Source organism: Actinia tenebrosa, unplaced genomic scaffold (assembly GCF_029948245.1).
Source record: "Actinia tenebrosa isolate PJP-AT-01 unplaced genomic scaffold, QUT_ActTen_1.0 PGA_scaffold13__45_contigs__length_12533684, whole genome shotgun sequence".
NCBI lineage: Eukaryota > Metazoa > Cnidaria > Anthozoa > Actiniaria > Actiniidae > Actinia > Actinia tenebrosa.
The window spans coordinates 8,423,640-8,442,596 of NW_028292573.1; the positions used below are offsets into that span (position 1 = coordinate 8,423,640).

Below are 18,957 nucleotides of genomic sequence, written 5' to 3' on the forward strand. Positions count from 1 at the left end.
TGTTGGTAGATAATAATAGGAGCGCCTCTGCCTCCATATTTGTGAGTTCCTGGGTAAATGTACCCGTCTGTTATGTCTTTCACGTGTATTCGTCTTTCTAGGGCAGTTTCTAATTTCTTAATGTTGTCTATGGTTGCTCCGGCCCTGCGTGTGACGTCTTCCCATTTTCTGATGGCTTCTCTTCTTTTCAGAGTTAACTTACCACCACGAGAGGAATCCTCAAAGAACTCCCTCACCAACTTACCCACGCAGTTGCCAGGATGTCTCATCGGCCTGAGTTTCCTAACGTCTGGCTCTTCAATCTCATACGCGCCGTAGATAACTACAGTAACAGGATAAGCAACTTCGTAGAATAACGCGTCTATACCCACCATCGCACCAGGTCTCGTATCCTTGTTTAATACAAACAGGTTCTGCTTACCTGACGCCCGGATAGGATTACGACCCCTTTCTATTACCCAATCGCCATCTAAATACTTTATGAACGTCAATTCAAGACGGTAATTACCTTCTGGCATTAAGTCGATTATTTTTTCAGCCCTTTCTTCATCCATGGTCTCGTCCGTATCTCCCTCCATAAAAGTCGTGAAGGCGAAGTCAGCATCCAAATGATCCAACACCTGAGTCCTCAGCCTGCGCACAGTTTTGTTCCTAATGCTCCTGATAGCGTCCATCTATATCTAAGAAATATTTTAACCCTCGTTTGCGACCCTTAACACAGCAGCAGGTAGGAATTATCGCGTGGGTAATTCCCGATGCGGACGCACACATTTAGAGGGGCCTTTGACGCAGGTAATACCCGTGAAATTCAATGTTTAGTAACTCGGATTTCGCGAGTCCCCCTACCTGCTGCTATTGCTGATATGTTTTATTCCAACGCCTTCAATATAACCCGCATTTGCGCCTTCAAATCGCAAGTTCATCGGAAGTTGTATCGTGATTCCCTTCTCGTGTTAATTCGATCTGAGCCAAAAAATATGGGTTCGGAACCGGATTCCAGGAAGACTTTGAAAACAAAAAAACATAAGCGTTACTGAGCAGGACGTTAGCAACCAAGGCATGTTTATGTACCTTCAGTTTATACAATTAAATTAGAAACGAGTTACATTCTTTGGATTATCAGGGTTATTAAGTTATTTTTTAGGTCGCGTTTTTCGTGGTAAAATTCAAACATGAAGCTCTTCTGTTTCAGTCTTTTGCTTCGAATATGCAATAATTTAACTCAATCCTGCAGTCCTTAATTCAAACACTTACGAAAGGCAATGTCAACAAGAATCAAACAAATGGTGGCAAGGGTCAAAAAATCAAATTTGCTCTTCTCTTGAAGTTAGATAGGCCATTATTAAGATACAGTGGAACCCCGTTAATAAGGACACCGTTGGGACGGACAAAACTCTCCTTATTAACGGGGTGTCCCTATTAACCGAGGTGTCAAAAAAACAGCTGAAAACTTTTAACCATTTATTTTTACTGCACTGTAAAGCTTGAACTACAGTGTTCAATATAACAGCCTAAACTAGAACAAAATGTGCATTACTGTACAAGAACTACATTCGTATTTACAGCACTGTATTGTACAATTTCATTTTGAGTTGAGTTCTGGAAAATAACAATGCAATGGTATTGCGAGCTTTGTCTATTTCATTATGCTGTAATAGGAAACTATACTGCAATGACCAGTGTGTGGTCCGTTGATATGAAAAAACTGACAATATAATCCGTATTAAGCTCATTATATCAATAAACAAATACAGTAAAGACGTCTTCAAATTTCAAGTGTCCTTAATGCGGGGTTGATTTTGTATGGAAACTGTCATTCAGGTCCTAGAAATGTGTTCTTTGTACTTATTAACGGGTGTCCTTATAAAGCGGGTTAATTTAACAGAAAATGTATGGAGCTTTCGTTGGGACTTTGAAACCTGTCCTTAATAGCGAGGTGTCCTTATTAAGCGGGTGTCCTTAGAGCGGGGTTCCACTGTATAGAAATATAGATAAGTTATAGTGCTTGGGAATGAGGTTATTCCGGGCGAAAGACCCTTGGAATTAAATTCGGAAAAATTAATTTCCGACCTCGCTGGGAATCGATTCCCATAATCGAATAACCTCGTTCACAAGCACTATAACTTATCTATATTTCTATATCTTCATGTATTTCATTAGTGCCATGCGGTCTACATATTCTCATCTTAGGTCATCATTAGATATGGACCCCTGGGTAGTTGGTTTTCGAAAATATTATTTCATTTCTGAGAAAACGGCCACAGAAGAGGTTCGACCGAAGCCCAAGCAAGAGATGCTCAAGAGGAGTGAAAATTGCCAAACTTTGAACAGAGCACGCGTAAAAAATAAACCATCTGTAACAAATTCGAATATTCGCCTTTTAGACTGGATTTCAAGCTCATTGGGGAACGGGAAATATTTCTGACGAGGAAAAATCGGAGGTCTGTGTTTACATATGCTAATTAGTTACCTCAAAAAGAATAAAAATATTAAGGTGGATGGACCCCCTCACGCTTGACCGCTACCTTCCACGTTTGGAACGCTGGTGCATAAACGTGTTTTATCCGATTGCAAATCTTTTTTGCACATAAGTCACATAAAGATTGAATTAATGTTTGACGCAGTTTTTAATGAGATCGGACGTCATAACACGTGATTATGATGAAATATTTGTTTTCGTTTAGAGAACAATTTTAGCCTCGAAGAGCGTTCAACACTAAAATGCTTCCTACCACACAATTATATACTAGATGCCTCCCTTTGTAGGGATTTTTGAAAAAATTTTTCTAGCTAATTATGAGATATTTGAGATTCTTTAAATATAGTGCATAAACTAAACAATGGATTTGATACGGCCGAAATTAATATTTCAGAGCTATATATTCACAAAAGTCATTGCTCATTTAGTTTAAAATTTAGGACGTGTATCTGTCATGGCGACCGGTCACGTTTTGGGAGTGCTCCCACTCTTAGGATATTTTTACGTTTTATCGAGTTTACTGGTACTTGAAAACCAACGTACTGTCTATGTAAATACGGGAGAATGTTTTCTTGGACAGACCAGAAGCAGTGTATGGATCTCAGGAAGTATTTCAAGCAAATTTTTCACAACGAAGGGCCGAACAAGATATGCGAAGTCGAGGGCATCTTACTACAGTAACTGGTCGGCAACTTTTAACTACGAGTACCTTCGACTCTGTGGCGATGTAAGCACAAACCCAGGGCCTCAGTCAACTAGAAGGATTTGTACGGAATGTGAACGGGTAGTAGCTCGAAATCATCGGGCAACTCGGTGCGATGGTTGCTCCTTGTGGACTCACATTAAATGTGGAGGAGTCCTTCCAAAGGAATATCGGTCTATGAAATCTACCGAGGACTTTTCGCGCACCTGTAAATCCTGCCTTGAGTTATTACACCAACTTCCTTTCGCCGACGCAAGCCTAAATTCTAGCAACAGTTCGATTCTGGGCTCTGATTCCGGGGCAGAAGACGCAAACTCAGTCTGGGACGAATTTGACGAAATAGCAAAAAAATACCGAAAGAATCTCAAGATCGGACACGTAAATGCAAACAGCATTGGCGGTTTCAAGTTCCATGAAGTAAAGACCTGGCTGCTCTCTGGCAAGCTTGATATCCTTGTGATTTCTGAGACCAAGATTGATGAGAGTTTTCCTGATAGTCAGTTTCAAATCGACGGTTATCGTTTGTGTCGAAACGATAGAAAGGCCGGCGGAGGAGGACTCATGATTTACGTGAGAAGTGATATCTACTTTGTGAGGGTCCAGCAACTCAGTGGTCTATCTCCGGAACGTTGGTCTCGGTTTAAAACCGAATCAATTGTACTCAAGATTAAACTGGGCAAAACTTGGCTTGTTGTCGTTGGCATTTATAGACCTCCTTCGTTTCCCAAAACACAATGGACGGAGGAGCTTACACTTCTCTTTGAAGCTGTTTCTGCACTAAGCGATACTGTATTTTACGCCGGGGATTTCAATGCGGACCTCTTAGATCCCGACAAACCCCCTCGAGAAGGACGTTGTCTTCTGGATCTAATGGATATTTTTGATCTTGACTGTCTAATCACAATGGCAACTCGTAAGACACACACATCCGAAACGCTGCTAGATTTGATCTTGACAAATTCCAAGAAAAAGGCTCTGACATCAGATGTAGTTGATACGCAAATAAGCGATCATTCTTTAGTATACACCATTTTACGGGCAACGGCTCCAAGATCGCGCTCTCGAAAAATATGTTTTCGAAGTCTCAAGAACTTTAATCAAGAAAAATTTATGCAAGATTTGCAAACGGTACCATTTTCTATAGTAGATGTTTTTGACGATGCGGATGATAAACTTTACGCCTTTGAACAACTTTACACTGGTATTTTAGATGAGCACGCACCTCTTAAACAAACAGTTATCAGGGGAAACCAGGTTCCTTACATGACAGAGCAGTGGCGCAAGGCTATAAGGCATAGAAACAAGCTCTGGAAAAAGTTCAGCAAGGACCGCACAGACGCGAATTACGATCAATACAAAATTCAGCGAAATAAATGCACATCGTTAAGACGGAAGGCTATTAAAGAACATTTTGCGAAAAAATCTACGGAACCGGAAAACCCAAGGGAGTTCTGGAATACGTATCGGCCTTTCCTATGCACTAAAGCGAAACAAGCAAATGACATAATCCTAGAGGAGAACAACAAAGTCATAAGTGAAAAGCGTGAAATTGCTGAACTTTTAAATGAACATTTTATTAAGATCACAGAGAGCGTGGGGGCGGTGACTGAAGAGGAGTACGGAAAGAATTTCGTCATCCATCCAAGCATTATAGCGATCCAACAACATAATAGCAACACGAGTTTTGAATTCCAGCGCACAAATCAAGTGCAAGTCGAGAAGCTGCTATTAGAGATCAATTGTCGTAAATCGTGTGGCTATGACATGATGACACCTAGACTTGTAAAGGATTCGGCGGCTGTGATAGCTAAACCTATTGCAAGCATTTTGAATTCGTCGATTGACCAAGGTGTTTATCCGAGTGGTTGGAAGAAAGGACAGGTGACACCATTGTATAAAAAGGACGACGAGTTTATGAAGGTCAACTACAGACCCGTCACAGTCCTTGTCGTGCTCAATAATGTGTATGAAAGGCTGTTGGCGGTACAGATGCAGGACTTTTATCGCGCGATCTTGTCTGACCTAATAAGCTCTTATAGAAAGCTATATAGCTGCGAAACAGCTTTGTTACGCTTGACAGAAGATTGGAGGGCAATGCGCGATAAGGGGGAGCTAGTTGCGGTGATGTCGATGGACCTATCTAAAGCGTTTGACGTTATCCAGCATGATTTATTGTTGACTAAACTAAAAGCGTATGGTGTTGGTGAGAGAAGTTGTGCGCTTCTGAAAGACTATCTCACTGGGAGACAGCAGAGGGTGAAGATAGGAGACACTTTCTCTAGCTGGGAGGGCGTTGGCCGTGGAGTTCCTCAGGGTAGCGTCTTAGGACCAATGCTATTCAACATATTCATAAACGATTTGTTTTTCCACGTCACAGAAGCCAAGTTAAATGCATATGCGGACGATCATCAAGTATACTGTTCAGGCACTGATCCAGCAGAACTTGAACACTGTTTATGTAGTGAAGTAGCTAAAGCAAACACATGGTATAAGGTGAACGCAATGAAAGTTAACGAAACCAAGCACCAAGCGCTGATTTTGGGAAAAACTGACCACAAATTCTCATTCCCTGTGAAAGATTCTCTGGACATTTTTGGAATGAATATAGACAATAAGCTCTCCTTTGACAATCACATCTCCGCCATTTGCAAAAAGATCAACAATCAGTTTAATGTTATGTTAAGATTTAGAAAACTTATCTCAAGGGACACTCTAATAAAGCTGTATAAGGCTTTCATTTTGCCGCATTTTCATTACTGCTCGTCGGTGTGGCATTTTTGCGGTGCGCGCAATGCCAGCAAAATGGAAGCTTTAAACAAGCGAATATTAAGGTTCCTTTTACAAGATTATGATTCTTCATATGATTTATTACTTGAGAAGGTCAACCTAAAATCTCTACAAGTTAGACGCCTTCAGAATTTCTTAATCATATTGTACAAAAGTCTATTTTTTTCTCACTACCCAGGATATCTAAACAGTATGTTTACTTTCCGGTCTACTTCCTATAATTTACGCGGTAACTACATTCTGTCTCTCCCTAAACCTAAAACAACTACATATGGCCTTCACTCTTTTTCTTATTTAGCTGCTACTTTATGGAATGCACTGCCGCATACTTTTAGAACCTCAAACTTTTTGGACTTCCGTCGTAATATACTAAAGTATGACTCTTTCGAGTAACTACTCATCAACATTGAAATTGAACTGATTCTGCAAAATAGTGTATATAGTGTACATATGTAAATATTAATTACCATTATATAATAGTTTTATAATCATTATTCAATAGCCCTTTTCTTTTTTTTTTTTTTTTTCTTTCCCTTTTTTTTTCTCTCGAAGATATTAGCTTTGTAAGCTACTCTGAAATTCGAGGTTAAATAAAGTTTATGTATGTATGTATGTATGTTTTACTCTATATCTAGTCTTAAAAGGAACATTTTGAAGGTAATCGACTTATGCGATTTTGTGAAAACGTATAGTGCAGAAGACGGGGAAAACATTTAATGCGCACTTTTCATTGCAGTTTTCTAGTCAATCTTACTAGATCTTCCATTATTCTAAAATTCGTTGATAATTTGTATAGGAAATCGCATGATCTCGAGTACGATTTGGAAATTAATAGACACGAGTAATGTTTTCATAGTTCTTGTAATTGCACGACACTTTAGGCGAGTACAATTAAAGAACTTTCAAAACATTACGAATGTCTATTAATTTCCAAATCGTACGAGAAGATCGTGCGATTTTTTGTTTATAGTTCACTCAACAAAATTTCAGTAAAAAATGCGAAGCGACGCCGTTCATCTTTGTCTATTTGGCGGCCGATTTTCAGTCCATCGCGCAACTGAAATGCATAAAAAAGATTAGTTCTTACGGCTTTAAAATTTTATTTATGTTTTTTTAAGTAAAAAATGATAGAAAATAATTGTTTTGACATTGTTTTGGCCGTGTTGCCATAGCGATATAATTCGGTACTCCTACGGAGTACAATTAACGCTATAATTGTACTCCTCTCGACCAATCAGAGTCGAGTAATTTTGTTTAGTGTACTATAAGTCTCAAAACTACGTCAGGATACAAATTAGAACTTAAGCTAATATTACACAAAATTGCAAGACTATTGAACTCATTTGAAGCGATCTAAAGCGAACGAGAAATACAGAAAACATTGATCGTTTCCCAACGATTTGATGCTCTGGGAATTCTATTGTTTGCTAATGATCATAACATCAAATTCTTTCGCACCATGCACAGTCTCATCTCGCCAAGCCAAGCGAAAAAGTTGACACGCTGGAAGTAATAGTAAAAGTCCATGAAAATATTCATCGCGTAATATTTGGAAAACGCTCTCATACATTTTTTTCCCACGACCGACACTAAAAACGGATGCGAGGGAGACTACATGTTGGGTGCCTTGATGAATAATATCGACTGGTGCAAGACGCTTTGAAAGTTTAGGTCTAGTTTTCGAGAAAATAAGCGGTAAACGATTTCTATGATGTCACCGTTACGTCATAACGAAAAGCCCGCTTTAAACTAATTCATCATTTTTGAAACCTTTAATCCTTTCTTGACATTGTGTGAAAAGCGCTTGCAGATCGAGTTCTTCAAGACGAAGTTGTAGCCGTTTGAAAGCGGCAAGGTGTGCCAGACCAAAACTACCCACAGCCTCCTTAATTTTGGTTTTTGTTTGATTTTGTTTTCTTTGGGACAAATTGTTGCCCACAAGTTAACAATAGGAGATGTATGCTTAAACTCTGACTGTGGTTTGACTGGGATCTCCTTTTTAACTTACCAACTTCCAAGCATTTTTAGCTTTCTAGTTATTTTTGGAAGCTGGTACTCCTCAATCTGTTTAAACATAAAATAATGTAAATTAGAACAAAAAATGTAATAATGGGTACGAAGCGTAGAAAGAAGTTATTGTGAGGGGTCTGAATATGCAAATGTGTCACTCGCTCGCTCACTCGCTCACTAAGATGTTAGCAGATGGATAATCCACCCGGAGTCAAGTATAATTGGAAGAAGATCTATTTTAAAATACTTACGTTAATTTAATAATGCGTTATTATGATAATACGTCGTTTTAAGTCTTCTTTCATTATTATTTCTTTCGTTTTTTTAGTATTGCCATCACGATAGGTTGTGTGATTTTTGGCATCGTCGTTTATGTAATAATGGTCAAAATTATCTTCCCGAATGATTATCCAAGAATACACACATCCGGAGGACCATATTCCAATGGTGCAGTAGCAACAGATTCAGAAGACTGCTCTAAAGTTGGGGCGAATATACTTATAGATGGAGGTTCGGCCGTTGACGCTGCTATCGCTTCAATGTTGTGTGTTGGGGTGATCAATATGCATTCCACTGGCATAGCAGGAAGTGGATTTATGCTCGTCTATAAACGAAACACCAGGGAAACACGAATGATCAACTTTAGAGAAAAAGCGCCAGGTGCCTCAACCAGAAATATGTTTAAAAATAATGCGGACCATTCCAAGTTTGGTGAGTACACAGCTTTTTACCAAAAATGTAAATTTTCTCGCTTTCTGCTTGGTCGAGAGCAGTGGTATACAGCTTGTATAAGAGGACATACAAAGGAGGATGTTTCACTAGCATTCCTTGCGCGCCGTACTCATTATTCATCTGTCTTCAGCGTTTGTTTGAAAAATTTTCTCTCGACGACGATTTTCCTCGATTATTTCGCCAAACAAAAACAGCAGCCGTTTGCTTATTAAATATTTTCTGCATCCATACTGACAAACAATAGAAAGTCTGGACATTTCTCTGGGACCTAGTTCGGTAATTTTGTAATTTTTGCCACAGGAAAAATCAAAATATGCCGTATCAATGAATGGATAGAAAAAGATAAAAAATTTTTTGACAAGCGAAGTGTTTGTAGGCTTTGAATTATGTGGGAATAAGTTTAATAAAATTTAAAAAAGGACACACCTACACAAAGTATAGCCTTCATACTATGCTATATCCCTTAAGTCTCCTTAAGTCTCCACGCTTGCAGAGTGAGATATGGCCATTACAATTTCAACTAAAATTCGCCATGTGTTTCACTTCATCTTGTCTTACGTGATTGATTTGACGTGACCTGCTAGATTACCAAAAACTGTAGTTTTGAGTATCTTATACAATTCTGATAATCTTGATTTTGAAATTCAAAAAAGTCAATCGAAGGTAGTTTTATTAAAGAGGAAAAAGAGTTAAGCTTTAAGCTTACTTTTATTCACAATACGTGTCACAAGCCCGATAAACAATTCAAGAATTTCCTTAATCTAACAAACTATAAACGAATAAATAGTCAAACCACTAGGAACTAATTTTATTCAACTCAAGAAAGCCAAACCTATAGTATTCCATAGTGCAGATAGTGTAATTTTCTTTAAAAACTCAAATTTAGAAAAAGCTTAAAAGTTCAAATGCAAAGGCAAGACATTCGAAGAAAATACTCAATCGAAGAAAGTAGATTGTATATTTTTCTCAAGGGTAGATAAACAACAACAAACTTAATACATGGCTTTTGTATATTACCTCGAACAACAGCTGATAGATAAAGCTTTATTCACTAGCGATTTTCTTCCGGAAAATCGAGACTGTCATTGTTCAAAACGATGCAAATCTTCTTTCTTCAATGTGAAAATACCTGGGAAGATGGTTGATAACTGTCACAAATTTAAAACACGTAATACCAGCAAATTCAGTCTAATTGATCCTTTTTGTGGATAATACAGTAGAGAAAGAAAAGATCTGAAGTAGAAAAGGGCTCACGATTTTCCTCTATAATCTTCAAAGTCGAGTCCATAGTCGATGTTTCTGCATTGCGATCAAAGCAAAAATGAGTAGATCACGTGACTTTTCAGCGTGATAATACAGTTGGTCGAGGCGCGCATAGCATGCTAGGTAAACATCCTCCTTTAGGACATACCAACGAATTACGGCAACATATCAGGAAGTACATATACTCGGAACGCACGCTCGGAACCGTTACCTTTTAAAAGATGAAATAGAATTGGAACAATTCACTCGGATCATTGTAAGTGGATCTATCTTTCCTTCTTTGCATTTTTCTAATTCTTTTTTGCCGTTTTATCTTTTGCCGTTTTTGCAGCCTTAGTAGGGAATCTTAGATTGACTTTTTTTCTTCTTCATGACCACGTTTTCATCGTATTCCTGTATTTTACTTTACCTCTTACAAACTTTTATATCACAATGATTTGTAGGACCAAAAGATAAAAAAATATATATATATATAAAAGAATCCCCCCTCACCAAAAAAAAACAGAACCCAAAAAAGCGAAATTAAACCAAATGGAGATAGATGAGTGGACCTTGGATTTTATGGGGGCTCCCCCCTGGTTAGGACTCTGATGTTCACCCATATTTGTTCTGCATAGGGGGACGAGCCATTGCTGTGCCTGGTGAAGTGATGGGCTACTATGATGCTTGGCAGCAATATGGAAAATTACGATGGTACAGACTCGTTCAACCAGCAATTGATATCGCTAGAAACGGATTTACGATTGGGATACCAGTTTATGAAGCTGCACATAAACAAGAGGATAAATTGAAAGAAGACCCTGGCCTAAAGTACGTTTGAAATATTATTTTCGAAGAAAAATATCTCAATTAACAATTATGAAACCCTGAAACAACCTCTGGGCTGATCTAAGTCAGGGCATGGCTAACTCACAGATTAAACCCTGAAACAACCTCTGGGCTGATCTAAGTCAGGGCATGGCTAACTCGCAGATACAACCCTGAAACAACCTCTGGGCTGATCTAAGTCAGGGCAAAGCTAACTCACAGATCAAACCCTAAAACAACCTCTGGGCTGATCTAAGCCAAGGCACTGCTAACTCACAACATAAAGTTTGAATTTAGCTTGTTTGGTTCTGATTCCATGTCTATTCCATGAGACCCTCGAGGGGAGAAGCGAGTCTCCCTCTAATATCACTGAAATGTTCTGTGCTTTGAATGGAACATTTTCTCTGACAGAGAGCTGTTATTTGACAAGGAAGGAAGGTTGCTTCGAGAAGGAACTACAATTACAAATGAAAAGTACGCAAAGACACTTGAACAGATACGTGACAATCCACATAGTCTTTATAATGGACCCCTGGCTAGGGACATCATTGATGATATGAAAGATGTGGAGCCAAAGGGCTTGCTCCAAATGGAAGATCTTAGAAACTACTCGACTGAGATTGTAAATGGATTCTCCCGTAGACTTGACAATGGCCATGTTTTACACACAACTCCACCACCCACAAGTGGACCATTGATAAACCTTATTTTAAACATCTTGAAAGGTCAGTGCTTGGTTATATATTTGCCTAAAAACTCTCTTGAATAACTAAAGAGTAGAGTCTTCTTTTGGAAAGATATTTTTGTTATGAAAGGCATTTGAAAATTATCTCCGATAAATTGTATACCTTCGATTCATCATATTCACATGCTAAAGTCGCGCTTTATAAATATTAAATAATATACATATTTAGGCACTGCCTAAAAGCGGAGCTCCCGATACGGAAGTCACAGGGAGAACAATTTGAATGAAACTGAAAGGTAAAAATAAGATCGGGGAAAAAATCTTCAACTATTTTTTATTCGAGATGAAGATAATTTCTCCCATAATAAAAACCATGCAGTGAAAGCGAAATGCACCACATTGTTTTTTCTTTTTTTTTTCCGCGAGTATGCTCTCCCACTTTGGAATTTTGTACACAACTCACCACCACCCCCAGGGGCTAGTTTTGTTCTTGGAAGATTCTTCGACAACACAAATTTAAGCTCATTCTTATAATCATACTTGCTCGAACAGCTTAATAAACGGTTGAATATTTGGTGTAAATTTATATTTCATTCAATAATTAAATAAATTATCTGTAGAAAGATATAAAATTATTGAATGAAAGTCTTCTTTGTTTTGCCGATGGGACCCCGCGATAGGAGGCGAACAAAGCTGCATTTTTATTGAACGAAAAACATACGATAGTTGGTTAAAAACAACCGAATTGTTAAAGATTTACGAAGCTAAATAAAGGAGGAATATTTGTTGTAATATGCTCTTCATGTTATATTTACTCCAGCATTAAAATAAATTAAGCTTATCGAAAGAAATATAAAAAGTTTTGAGAGAAAGTCTTTGATTTCTCGATTCGTCGAGAAAAATGCTGGTCAAAAAAAATATATATATACGATTCATTGCTTGCTAAAAAACACACACCTGTATTCTTGAAGAACACTTCTTGATCCATCTTTGACCACATGAAAGTTTTTTTAAATTGTTTTTGGTCTATAACTTGTCCTAAAGCGAATTTTTCGGTGTATTTGAGAGTAGCATTTGCGAGTAGTTTTGCTTTGATATCCAGCGGGATTCCTGTGTTGTGTACACCGACGAACGGACGGAAGTGACGTCAGTCAAGCCATGAAAAATCAGCTCGATGGTTTACCATTCTTTCTTAAGTATGGTGCTCCCCGCGGGAGCTCCGCTATTATTATATCACACGGTGGCGGAAGATATGAAGCTTAGAGAGGAGTGAAGATAAACTTCATTTCAAGCCAACGTGTGGTTTTCTTTTTAATATTATGAGTCCTTCGCATGCTCCTTTTCTTGAAATTCATCGATTTATTGATTGATTTATTTTCTTTTTCTTATTTCCATCAGGTTACAAAATGACAGCAAAAGATATTTCCAACGTCAACGACAACGCTTCGTCCCTTGCATACCATCGAATAGCAGAAGCCTTCAAGTTTGCATCTGCCTATCGAAGTTTACTGGGAGACCCGGACTTTGTCAACGTCTCAGAGGTACGTAACTTAAGCTATATTTTGTGGTTCAGTCTCGTTGCGATGACGGCTGAGACTAGAATGGTGAGCACACCTTCGTTTAAGCGCGAGAAATTCCCGCCAAATTCACAGGGGCTCTATGAATATAAGCGAAAGAAATAGCGGAATTCCTCAATACTTTAGCATTTTCCTTTAAAATATAAAATAAAGAACCCTCCTTGCTTGTGCTAGGAATTGTATCTGAGCTTTCCCACACTACATTTTAAACTCGAGAAAGCTTTATCAATATAAGCGAAAGAAATAGTGGAATTCCTCAACATTTTCGCATTTTCTATCTTTTAAAATATAAAATAAAGAACTCTCCTTGCTTGTGCTAGGAATTGTATCTTTCTCACACTCATTTTACAGCTTATTTTCCTTTTGTTACATGTTTAGGTCGTGAGAGACCTACTCGACCCCAAAACGGGCGACTTTTTACGGCAGAAAATATGGGATAATACGACACACAATGTCTCTTACTACGCCGAGTATTTCACTAAAGTTGATTACGGAACCTCTCACTTGGTGGTTTTGGCACCTAATGGTGATGCTGTGTCTTTGACCTCAAGCATCAATTACAGGTAAATAGCAATGTAGCCTTTGTAGTCAACCATCTTACCGGGAATGAAATACATTGAGTCCTTTTAATCAGGAAAATTTCGTATCAACCTTGCTTTAATTTACAGACGAAAGGACACCCGCTTAAAACAGTCACATTTCTAATACGGACACTTGTTTGTCTCAGTGATATGCATACACTCTTACATGAACCTGCTTGATACGGACACCCTGTCATTACAGACACTTGTTCTTGTCCCAGTGATATGCATCTACTCTTACATGAACCTGCTTAATACGGGCACCCTATTTTTACGGTCACTTGTTTTTGTCCCAGTGATATGCATACACTCTTACATGAACCTGCTTGATACGGACACCCTGTCATTACAGACACTTGTTCTTGTCCCAGTGATATGCATCTACCCTTACATGAACCTGCTTAATACGGGCACCCTATTTTTACGGACACTTGTTTTTGTCCCAGTGATATGCATCTAGTCTTACATGAACCTGCTTAATACGGACACCCTGTTATTACGGACACTTGTTTTTGTCCCAGTGATATGCATCTACTCTTACATTAACCTGCTTAATACGGACACCCTGTTATTACGGACACTTGTTTTTGTCCCAGTGATATGCATCTACTCTTACATGAACCTGCTTAATACGGACACCCTGTTATTACGGACACTTGTTCTTGTCCCAGTGATATGCATCTACTCTTACATGAACCTGTTTAATACGGGCACCCTGTTTTTACGGTCACTTGTTTTTGTCCCAGTGATATGCATCTACTCTTACATGAACCTGCTTAATACGGACACCCTGTTATTACGGACACTTGTTCTTGTCCCAGTGATATGCATCTACTCTTACATGAATCTGCTTAATACGGTCAGGTTAGTGTCTGTTATAACAGACACTAACCTGCTTAATACGGACACCCTGTGATTACAGACACTAACCTGCTTGATACGGACACCCTATTATTACAGACACTAACCTGCTTGATACGGTCACCCTGTTATTACAGACACTGACCTGCTTAATACGGACACCCTGTTATTACAGACACTAACCTGCTTAATACGGACACCCTGTGATTACAGACACTAACCTGCTTGATACGGACACCCTGTTATTTCGGACACTTGTTTTCAATGCAGGTTTGGCTGTATGTTTCGATCTAAAAGGACAGGCATCATCTACAACGACGGAATGGCCGACTTTGATAATCCTGGGGACAAGAAGATCAATGGTATTTATCCTTCAGAAGTGAACTTTCCTGAGCCAGGCAAGCGTCCTCTTTCTTCCATGACTCCAGTTATCATTACAGATAACGATGGAAATGTGAAGTTTATTGCTGGTGCTTCTGGAGGGAAAAAGATCCTTACTGCTACGGCATTGGTTAGTGAATAATACACGATGCAACTACTTCTATGACAATAGTAATGATGACGACGACGATGTTGATTAGGATGATGGTGATGTTGATGATGGTGATGGTGATGATGGTGATGGTGATGGTGATGGTGATGGTGATGGTGATGGTGATGGTGATGGTGATGGTGATGATGATGATGATGATGGTGATGATGATGGTGATGATGATGGTAATGATGATGATGGTGATGATGATGGTGATGATGATGGTGATGATGATGATGATGATGATGGTGGTGATGATGATGGTAATGATGATGATGGTGATGGTGATGATGATGATGATGATGATGGTGGTGTTGATGGTGATGGTGATGATGATGATGATGATGGTAATGATGGTGATGATGGTGATGACGATGGCAATGGTGATGGCAATGGTGATTATGATGGTGATTACGATGGTGATGATGATGATGATGGTGATGGTAATGATGATGATGGTGATGATGGTGATGGCAATGGTGATTATGATGATGATTACGATGGTGATGATGATGATGATGGTGATGGTAATGATGATGATGGTGATGATGGTGATGGTGATGGTGATGATGATGATGGTGATGATGGTGATCATGATGATGACGACGATGATCATCCGATTTTCGGCCCCTAATAAACGAGGCTGATTATATTGCCTGCTTCAAATGAGTCTGGTTTTCAAAAACAAAGGTATGGTTTGAACGCATTGAAACTGGTTTGAACTGACTAATCAAATTGAATGATTTCAAATCCACTACTATTTTTTCTCTTGACAGACAATCATTAATTGGCTATGGTTTGATCGCAAGATATCTTCAGCTGTAGATTGCCCGAGGATTCACACGCACCTTGTCCCAAACAACACCTTAATAGTCGAGAAGAAGTTCCCGGAAGAAGTCAAAAAAGGGCTCGAGGCTCGCGGTCACAAATTACAAGATTTGAAATATTACGCGGCAGTCCAAGCTATAGAAAAGCGCGGGAAGAAAATCTACGCTAAATCAGATCCACGGAAACATGGTAAGCCAGCAGGATATTGAAGGCGTTCGTTATCCAGTCTAGCAGCGCTGTGGCGAAAAAGTAAACACGTATTTCAAAAAAAAGTCGGTTTGGGATCTGAAGTAACACGAACCGAGTAACTCGCGCTATGTAATATATTTACAGCTGAAGGACGTACTGTAGTTTCCTTTTAGATTGGAATATGACCTTTGAGAGTATTATTAGAAAAGTGATTTTTCGGATTTTAGACAAAAAACATTTGCATATAGATATGAAACATTTCAAGCTTTGTACAAGCAATGGAGTGTGTGCAACTATGTGACTCAAAATCCCTCGAGATATAAATAACAATGAAACAGCCGCCATCTTGGTTGATCTAAAAAGAGAAGCTAATGAGGAATGCTTTGTTATCATCAACCAAGATGGCGGCTATGACGTAACATGCACCTGCTCTATAGAGTGTGTGCATCTATGTGACTCAAAATCCCTCGAGATATAAATAACAATGAAACAGCCGCCATCTTGGTTGATCTAACAAGAGAAGCTAATGAGGAATGCTTTGTTATCGTCAACCAAGATGGCGGCTATGACGTAACATTCACTAGACTCGATTTTTCCCATGGAGATTGCTTACTTAACTGTTAATTCTGAATATCAGCAAAAGAATTAGGTAGTCACTGTTTTCACGGCTATTGTTATGCTGATTAACCTGGAACCGTGGCCCAGTGGAAAAAACTTGTGAGTGAGTCAATTCCGGTTGAGCGAAGTTAGTATCTGGATGGGTGATCTTCACAAACTTAAGTCGCCTTACTTTTTTTTCTTGTTTTTTTTTTGTTTGTTTTTTGTTTTTTGTTTTCGCAGTAATTAACTTCGTCTAACTTGCAGCAACTCGTTTTCTTATTTCCAGCAACTCGTCTAGCTTGTTGCATGTTCCTTATAAGCCACCGTACATTTGAGATACACAGTCGAAACGTGTGAAACGTGATAAAGCCTCCATTCTTTCTATCACTGCGACAACAGACCTATCCCGAATTCGCTTGACTGGTCACAAAACAATGGTTACAAGTCGAGGTTGAACTTGATGAATAAAAGAATCAAGTTCAGTCTCGACTTCAAACCACTGTCTTGTGGTCATACAAGTGAATTCTGGAACGTCTATTGACAAACATTCAATATTTGTATCACCCGTCAATGATTTGCGATTTGAAAATTCTCATAGTAATCAGTGTTTCGATTGACCTGTGATGGCAGATGACTGCATGAAATGCCTTCTTTGGCGTCACATCATTAACATATATATTTGAAGTATAAACCTTGATATCTCCAACATGCATCACTCAACAATATAAAAATATTGTACTATTCCGGATATTAACTTCATTTAGAATCAATGCTGAATATTTTGAGTTAGGCCCTGGCTAAACGAGGAAACATGTTTCCCTAAATGTTTCCTAAGGTGGCAAAACTGTCAGGAAACAACGGGAAAAAATGTTTCCATGCGTCTTGGAAACATGAAATGTTTCTGCCGCACAGCAAAAACTTGTTTTGCGTCTTGGAAGCAAAATTTGTTGCACGCAGCAATGTTTCGCATGTGGCTAAACTGGAAAACATCGAGGAAACATGCGCGCGGTAAAAATGTTTCTGGAAACATGTTTCCTCGTTTAGCCGAGGGCCTTAGGTGTCATAGGCACTTTAAGGTCTTATGATAGGGACATACCTTATAATCGTTTCTATATATTTACGTTACTTTTATATATTCTTTTTATTTCTATGCTTAATCCTTTCTGATTTACGCTCGTATTCTTGTTGCTCAAATATTACGCTTTGAATCATCTACATATTTGATTATCCAATTAAAATTATACCCCATACAATGAATATCTTTAATAGATTGACATTTGTCATAAAACTGTTATTAAACGTGCAAAGGTTGAGGGGCAAAAATTTGGTCAAGTATATATTGCATTGCATTGAGGGAGAATTTTTAAGGAGCAAATAGACGCCATCTTGGAAATATGTTCACTACAACTGGCCCACAATGCAATGCAATGCCAACTTGGCCCTTTTTTTTTATCTTTGAAATCTGTGTTTTTTTAGCCTCTAGAAAATATATACTTTTATAGACATTAGATGATTTGGTCAAGTATATATTGCATTGCATTGAGGGAGAATTTTTAAGGAGCAAATAGACGCCATCTTGGAAATATGTTCACTATAACTGGCCCACAATGCAATGCAATGCCAACTTGGCCTTTTTTTTAATCTTTGAAATCTGTTTTAGCCTCTAGAAAATATATACTTTTATAGACATTAGATGAGTATGTAGTTTACAGTTTGCTATGAGGTTTTTAGTGAACATCGTTCGCGAAGCCCCCCCCCCCCCACCCCACCCTCCCCAGGTTCCATTAATGATTTCATTATTCGAATATAGAAATTTTTTTCCTGAGAACACGAAGACTCCCGTTTCATAATAATAGAGAATAGAGGGTTTAAGATTCTCGTTTACGGCAAACGTTAAACGTCAGTTGACCATTAAAAAATTCTTTAAAAATAGCGAAATGGAATCGCAAAAATCTCCAAGTAGTAGATAAACAAAAGAATAATTGTCTTTGTCGAGAAGGTTTGCAAAAGGCAAAGCGAAATGTAGGAAAACGATGAAAACGTGGTCACGTTTGCCGTTTGCGGGAAGGAAAAACGAGAATCTTAATCTGCCTAATTACCGATTCAAGACTCGAATTCTGATTGGATTAAGATGCATAGATTTCAATATTCGAATAAAGAAACCATCATTGGAAGCTAGGGGGTAAGTTTGAGCCGTTGTGGCTGTAAATGCTTTCGTCGACTACAAACAACACTAACGTTCTCAAATATAACATCTGTATGTGTTACTGACAAGTATAACACTTGAGTATATAAGATCTTAGAAACCCAAATGATATATTGC

The 18,957-nt window shown here is 38.5% G+C and overlaps 1 protein-coding gene across 1 annotated transcript in view; it reads left to right on the forward strand.

The window, feature by feature from the left end:
* Nucleotides 1-17,887, forward strand: part of LOC116292320 (glutathione hydrolase 1 proenzyme) — a 50,970-nt gene extending 33,083 nt beyond the window's left edge. The window contains exons 2-8 of the mRNA XM_089029231.1: nt 8,308-8,690; nt 10,592-10,784; nt 11,193-11,506; nt 12,865-13,007; nt 13,422-13,606; nt 14,756-14,996; nt 15,794-17,887. Of these exons, the coding sequence (XP_088885357.1) occupies nt 8,308-8,690; nt 10,592-10,784; nt 11,193-11,506; nt 12,865-13,007; nt 13,422-13,606; nt 14,756-14,996; nt 15,794-16,054 (1,720 nt within the window). The 3' untranslated portion in view covers nt 16,055-17,887. The remainder of the gene's footprint in view (nt 1-8,307; nt 8,691-10,591; nt 10,785-11,192; nt 11,507-12,864; nt 13,008-13,421; nt 13,607-14,755; nt 14,997-15,793) is intronic.
* The last annotated feature ends 1,070 nt before the right edge of the window (nt 17,888-18,957 follow it).